Raw genomic sequence first — 7,500 nt, 5'->3', positions numbered from 1 at the left:
ACTAAATTTAAAAAGGAAGCTTGCAAAAACGGAGAAAAGTTTGGAGCCACCGCAATTAGCAGCTTGTTACAGGTAGGGAGGATAGCGGTTCAAGCTGCTACCTATGGTGCCCCTAATCCATTATCCGGAGCATTGAACGGTTTCGCGTCTGGTGTTAACAGAATTGTTGATGAAGATGCTAAGCGTGGGACACATGGCATCTCCTGGGGTGATCTCTGGAAGGAAGGCGGTATAGGTGCAGCCAGTTCCGGTGGGATCGTTCCGTACGCTGGAACGGCTTTTGAAAAATTTTTGCGTGGAGAAAAAGTTGAAGTTGACCACAGGGAAGAATGGGCCAACTGTTTTATCAACGCCGCTCTTACAGTGGGGACAGTTGGAACAGTGAAAGGGACAGCAGCTTTGACCAAAGCGGGGAAAATTGGAGTGAAAACAGCCATGGCTATAGGAGGAACTTCTGGGCTAGCCATGGGCAGTGGGGCTGCTTTCATTTCTCAAGAAGTTCAATCTGCTGCCCTTGAGAGAAAAATGAAGAAAGATGGCTACAAGTATAATCGCGACGAGAAACTAGATGACGGAAGGGAGCATGCAGTCTACACGAAAGAAGGAGAGCCAGATATCTATGCACCCAAGCCAGACCTGGGAGATATCGTGACTCAAGGTGTCATGCACGGAGTTACGACAGCTGTAGCAGTTAAACTTGAAGTGCAGAAACAACTAATACAAAACGAATCTTTGCCAGGACCAGGCGACCAGGCTGCAAATCGAAATCTGCGAGATGAGCAACCACAAATCGTTATAAATAACGTAAACAACGGAACACAGATCATCAATTCTCCGGGTTCATGGGTTATCAGCTGGCTCTTGGGTGGGAGCAGCGTTACCGGAGAAATTGTCGACTGGTTGAAATCGTCTGAGAGTTTGGATTTTGCAAAAGAAAAAGTATTGAGCTTTTTTAAAGCATTCTTTTAATTAATTGTTTCCTCAGTGGATACTGTTCGATAGTATTGGACCCACTTTAAAGAAAGCTCTGTCGCCAAACGTCTTAGGCCCAGGCCAAACGTCGAAATTGACATGAGACGAACTGAATGGTAGTTTGGGTCGATCCAAATTAATTTAAGTCAACCTAAATTAAAAATGTTGGGTCAAACGTCGAACTTCACGTCGAACCAAATGCAAAAGCGAATCTCTCAGTCAGCGGGATTCCAGCAAAACGGCGCAAATGAATACACGAAAGAAGTGTTTACATGCTTTGCAGTTCTAGAAAACGACGTTCCATACTGCAGAAAATACTGATCTTCTAAATTCGGCGGAATATTCATTCCTCAGTGACAACCCCGCTGTTCTTTTCACGAGAAAAATTCTCTAATGTTCGTTGGATTTTTGCAAATCATGACGCACACCCATTTCGTGTTTAGGAAAACACGCGCGATAGATCTTCGCCGTCATTTACTGGCGTTGAATTCAACCTTGCTCGCTTACTCGCAATGTTTATAATAGATTGCCCAAAAACAAAATGACAACCCGTGCTCTGTTATAAATATTTTGATATCGCGGCCTAAATATACATTATCGTACAAATTTATAAGAGACCTTTTTCAATATTTTAAAATTCAGCTTGATAGTGAGGCAGTGAGGACAGAGGCAAAGGAAACTGGATATGTAAATAATTTTCACATTTATTCCAACGGGTTCTATTGTTTTTGTCCTCACGGCCTCACTATCAAGCGGAATATTTGATATTTCGAAAATGGCCTATTTATGAATTAAGTTGGACTCATGAGTAGTCCGACGTTTGTCCCAGACTAGATCTTTACACGAGCGTTCTATCCCTCTGAGGTGGACTGATAGAACGTGTGGGTCGATCCTAATACAGTTCGTCGATTTTATCATAAACTTAATTGGTTCTGTTTAGTTCGTCTCATGTAAAGTTCGCCGTTTGACCTGGGCCTTACAATTAGTTCTCGCAACTTAGTTCTCGAGACAGTGTGGCCCAGTGGTTAGGGCGCTTTCCTTGAGATCCGGAAACCCCGGGTTCAAGACCCGCTCTGACCACTCGTTGAATTTCTGGTAGTCCCTGCTTCAACTTCCCAGCTGCACTTGTAAATAGCCAACTGGTTTGCCTCCGGCCAGTCGGGATTCTTTAGTTAATAGTTGATGTTGTTCTGTTCCGTCGTTTTGTTGTGTTCCATTGGCCCTGAAAAGCCCCTATGGGGAGCGGTCAATTATTTATGTATATAACTACTAAAAGTGAATCATCAAAGTTCCTCAAGCAGTAAGGACCTTCAGATTTGGTCACCAGCAGATGTGATAAGGAGGAGCCAAACCATGTCGCGCCTTAAGGCCCGGGCAAACGGCTTCAACCTCTGCTTCGCGAATATTAATGTTGAATGAAGTTAAAGCCGTTTGACCCCTACCCCTACCCCTCCCCCTCTTTCAACATTGTTGGGTACGCACGTGCGCACTAATCGGTCTCTCATTGATGGATCATGTTTGTATCCATAGTAACAGGCACGGCTGCAGCCTGGGACTCAGTACAAGGCCTCTCGTGAAGCTCTCTTGAATCAAATGTTGATAATGTGTTGACACCGTTTCCCCACCCCAGGAGTCAACATCGTTCAACATCATTCAACAAAATCGAACGGATGTTGAACCAAATGTTGAAGCCGGTGCCTTTACGCTGTAAGAACCTTATCAATCTATTTTCATTTTGAAAAATGTAGTTTAACGAGGGGGACAGCTATTCTTAGAGTTAGAGTTAAGTTTCCAAAATCCTAAATTCACTGAGATTTTGGAACACAACATTCATAAAAGCTAAACTTTTGTTAGCCTAATAAGGCCTAAGGTTAGCTTTTATGCATGTTTAGGATACTTTTTGTATTTCTAAATTCAGGATATAGGCCTTCCAAAATCTTGAATTCAGGATTTTGGAAACTTAACTCGAACTCTACGACATAACTCTATGAAAATAACTCTACTGCTAGTCAACCTCTTTAACGGAATGTGTTAAATTGTTGTTAACCTTGCGTTTCAGTGCATTTGTGTCAAGCTTAGTAATTAGGGGAGTTGATAAAATACAGTAGAAGGGATATATATATATACTTAAGAAGTTCGCGCGCAGATCCGGGATTTTTGCAAATGTTATGTACATCATTACAGCTACTGATTTTCCGGTGTTCAGCTCAAATTCAACTGAAAATGCACTATTCTGCCACTAGAATGTCGCCTTTAAATCTCTCATTCTGCTCGAGATTCTGACGGCAGAAATTATTCGAGCGTCGCGATTGATTAGAATTTTGCTTTAAGAACTGTTAATAACCCTAGAGCAATAAGAAATTTTCTTTCGACTGTGATTCAATTTAAAGAATGTGGTTTGATATATTGGGGAGATTATATTAGACTATACTAGAGAGATTAACGTGGAAGGGGAAACTGAAGTCTGCTGCTTATCATTAAAAAGCACGTAGAATTGTTTTGCTTTTTTAATGCTCGATAACCGGACGTAATAGGTCCGAAATTAGGTAACACCAAACGAGTTTCTTCCAGGTTTGGGAAAAATGCACATCACTGTCCGAAACGAGATGGGAAATCTCTCTAATATATAACGATTGTGTTTGTCAGTATGTAAATGTGTATGTCTTCGACTTGAAAAGACATTTTGCCTCACGGCCGCATAGTTTCAGCGAGAAATTTCTGATTGATTGATTTGGGTGCTCTTTTTACAAACGAGTGTCCAAATGGGTGTGTCCATTTGTTTCATTTTGTCTTAATTAACATTGATTGAAACCGAATATTAACCAGTTTTCTTTTTCAACTTATTGAATCGTATAGAATATGACAAACTGCTTATTTACCTGTGTGACCGAAGTTCTCAAACCAGAAGATCAAAAGATTTTGCTTTTCCTAAGGGATAGACCATATAATTTTGATAGAAAGGCCGGATCAATTTTGGTGGCGAATTTAATAGGAGAAAAAGATATTGGGCAGAAAAACCGATACAAAACTCTCTCTCGGGAGAACTCTCTTGCGGTGTCCTAACTTAGAGAGTTTCAATTCGCTGAACACACTCTTTGGTGTACAAAAAAATGTCTAATTCTACGCCTTTCAGCATAAAATGGTCCATCCCTAGGCGTGATAAATTGTAATCAAGTGTGTAAAGCTTTTCATGTTTCTTTGTTGTTCTGTTCAAGGCCAAAGTGCTTTTTAGAGAAGGTTCCGATGATGTGGGAACTGGGTATACCTTCTTGACACATTAACAAATGGTTTATAAAGAACAAGTTCAACAAAAAAACATTACAACTAAAAGATAATAAACCTTGCGTGAAGTCAAAGATTTTTGTATGTTCTTTTTTATCTTTTGTATTCGCCTGCAGGATGGTCAGTTCCGCTATGTTTTTGGTGGTAAATTCAATTTCAATCAATTTCTGGGTCCATATAGACATTGAGATTCGCCAACGGTTCTCGTACAAATCTTCCAAAACTTTCATCTGTTTATTATACATTCGCCGGCTAATGGTTACAAGATTGGTCGTAGTACTGTTAGGAGAAAGTTCAAAAATTAAAAACTAAACCGAGTCGGGGTATTATATTAGTTCAACAAAGCGAGACAATCCTCGTGCTTTTTTGCTACATATTCGTGAGTACTAGTGATCATATTAAATCGTGCTAAATCAGAAAAATGAATCACTCAGAAAACAAGAAATACAATAATACCTTCTATTTTTAACTTGATAGCAAAAAGCGCACAGTTATCTCCTTCAATTCGTTACCTGGATTTTCGTACAAGAGCTAGAGCTACGGCTGCTGCCCCCTTATTTCCTCTTTATTAGGTAAAATTCACGTTGTCAAGTTCGTTTTTGCTCGCCGGAAATGGTTAGATTTGCAATTACAACCTCTGCTTTAATTAGCTACTTAAACTTTACTAAGCCATAAAGAACACCCTGAATTGAATTCAAAATAGATATGTTCGTTTCCAAACGCAACAAAAAACACCTTAGCTTCTGCCACAGCTCGTTCCCTGCGAAAAACGTGGAACTCCCAAGTGACGATTAATAGTTCGAAGGGAAATCGGGGAAACTCGAAATGACTATTACTAGTTCGGATATTGCTTAATTAAAAGATTCCCCAAGGGGAGCGATCGCTTATTACGTTACAATTTTTAAACAGGCTTAATTTTGGGGGTCAATTTATAATTATATGAAAAGTGAGGGACGCTGACTTTCGGGCCTTTTCTGCTGCCAGTTGAGAGACGTTCCACAAGCATCTTTGCTCGATTCGGTAGCCGCCAGATTGAATGCTATGTAACCAAGCTTGCCCCAGGATCCTATCAACTACTTACTAATCACACTACCGGAATCCCACACCTTTCTGAAAACCACCGCCCCCGCACCCCCGGGAGGAAATAAACGATGTCTCTATTTCTGAAAGATATGGGTCACCTTACTACGACTCCCACCATAGTTAATAGAGTGGACTGGTTTTGAAGCTCGGCAAACATCAAAGGAGCAAACAAAGATACCAAGATTTCGGTTGGAAAGTCCACGACCGTGCACAATCTTTTGTTTTGCGCTCATACACTATGCATGAATTACGTAAACAACACGTTTCTATTGGCTAGTTCCTCAGTACGGAGTAAACAACTGTAGTGTTTTGTGCACGGTCAAGGCCAAAAAAGAGAACAAAAACCTACAACAAAGAAATTTGTCGGGTTTCATAACCACTCCCCTCTATTAGCTATGCTCCCACCAATAGACCACTTTCATACATTTGTAAATGCGACCACTTCTTTTGTATTTATGTTAATTAGACCTACTGCCCTCGTTTTGAAACAAATATTCTTTTGAAATTTGCTCGTCGAAACGAGGCTAGAAAGGCTTATTAGCATTAAAACAAAAGAATATTTTATTTGGCCGCCATTATGAGAAAGGTCTATAATAACGCGATTTTCTCCGGCCCCTGAGATTTAAATGTTTTGGGCCAAGAACAGACTGTTAGGCACAATTATTTGTCGGTAGCAAAATGTCCCTTTCCGTTAGCATGTGGCATACCAGGTACTCACAGTGGCCCACAGCAGGCCTTTTCTTTGCCTTATGGGTGACATAAGGATCCCTTCTCTCATTCGTCTATAACACGCACTTCAAATGTACATTCATTTCATTTAATTCATCGAGTCTTTCACACGGAAACAAATGAGCCCAACAAATTGACCAGCTCTCAACTGTGTGACGTCAAAGCTCAGTTGGTAGAACATCGCACCGACATCGCAGAGGTCATGGGTTCGAATCCCGTTGGAGTCACCTAAATTTTTCAGGTGTCGATAAAAAGCGACAATTGCTTAAATTGTGTAGTTTCCATAACTAAGCCATGGTAAAGGATTGGATCTAGTTGTTCTGTCGATACAAAAATAGCACCAAGATATGCGGTAAGTAAAATTAATCACCTTGTTCATGTTTTTCAACATGGGCGAAAGATCCCATGAGTTGGTGGGAGCGGCATTAGCGTTGAGAATGCAAATCAACTTTTCACTATTGTGAGCTCGGCGTACAGTGTACTCGCGATATGATTAAAATCGTTTTGAAGTCCCGAAACGCAAATAAAACCCGCAACCAATCGTGTTATTCCAGATACTTTTGCTAATAATACATCAATAAACTTCTTCACAAAGTTGGACATTTTGAATTTTCCCCACTTTCTTACACATGCACAAACTTGGAATTTCCCCCCTTTTTCATACATACAGTAAACCCTGATTTCTGGGGAATGAGGAATCGCGCAGGGTTGAAAACACTCCCCTTACATCAGTGTGGCCGAGGATCGGCTCCCGGATTCGACGCCATACTTTTAGTGGTTTTGTTTGTTGCTCCTCCACTCTGCTTTGAGAAATTTGCCGTTTTCCCCTTTCATCAAAAGCCAAAACGTGATTTGATTGATCCTACTTTAAGAAACGCACGCTTCACTTGGAATACATTAAACCAACCCCTCCAATGAACAGCGTTTTGTGAAAACAATCAGCTACCAAGCAGCAATTTCTCCCTCGAGAGACATGTGGTTGACAGCTGGGCGATTAAGCCATTGCCATTTCATGCTGTGCAGCATACCTGTACATGTCGGGACGCAATAAACAAGAAAAGGGTTCAGTATACTTGCACGAACACGCAGTGGTTTCAAATAAGTACCGACAGCCGATGAATTGAAAAGCGTCGGCTATTTCACACAGGGAAGTCGGCTACTTTTTTCCACTGAATTTCAATTGAAAAATTCAAGGCAGATTCTTTCTAACTTAAGATTAAATATAGCGTGCCCACACAAACCTCTAGATAAAGGGGCCATTGGGCCACTTGTTGATATAGTTGGTTACTCTACTGACACCAGCAGCCAGACACCCCTGACATGAATAGGAGAAGATTCAATGATAAAATTCTAAGCTATGGCATATACAGGTAGGGATTCTCGAAAAGACGTCCAGTACTTTTTGGATCCTTACATAAGTTGAACCTATAATTC

The 7,500-nt window shown here is 40.8% G+C and overlaps 2 protein-coding genes across 4 annotated transcripts in view; one reads left to right on the top strand and one right to left on the bottom strand.

Moving 5' to 3' along the window:
- The window catches only part of LOC138008333 (uncharacterized), an 8,555-nt gene extending 4,227 nt beyond the window's left edge, over positions 1-4,328 (top strand). For all 3 annotated transcript variants that reach the window (XM_068855649.1, XM_068855647.1, XM_068855648.1), the window contains exon 2: positions 1-4,328. This exon is cut by the window's left edge and continues 207 nt beyond it. In XM_068855649.1, the coding sequence (XP_068711750.1) occupies positions 1-969 (969 nt within the window). In that variant the 3' untranslated portion in view covers positions 970-4,328.
- A 139-nt stretch (positions 4,329-4,467) lies between these two features.
- LOC138008334 (deoxyribose-phosphate aldolase-like) overlaps positions 4,468-7,500 on the bottom strand; it is a 16,713-nt gene continuing 13,680 nt past the window's right edge. The window contains exon 5 of the mRNA XM_068855650.1: positions 4,468-7,094. Within this exon, the coding sequence (XP_068711751.1) occupies positions 7,061-7,094 (34 nt within the window). The 3' untranslated portion in view covers positions 4,468-7,060. The remainder of the gene's footprint in view (positions 7,095-7,500) is intronic.

The sequence above is a fragment of the Montipora foliosa genome, chromosome 6 (assembly GCF_036669935.1).
Source record: "Montipora foliosa isolate CH-2021 chromosome 6, ASM3666993v2, whole genome shotgun sequence".
In the NCBI taxonomy this organism is placed as follows: Eukaryota; Metazoa; Cnidaria; class Anthozoa; order Scleractinia; family Acroporidae; genus Montipora; species Montipora foliosa.
The sequence above is the reverse complement of the archived record's forward strand: the minus strand, read 5'-3'. Positions and strand labels throughout refer to the sequence as shown.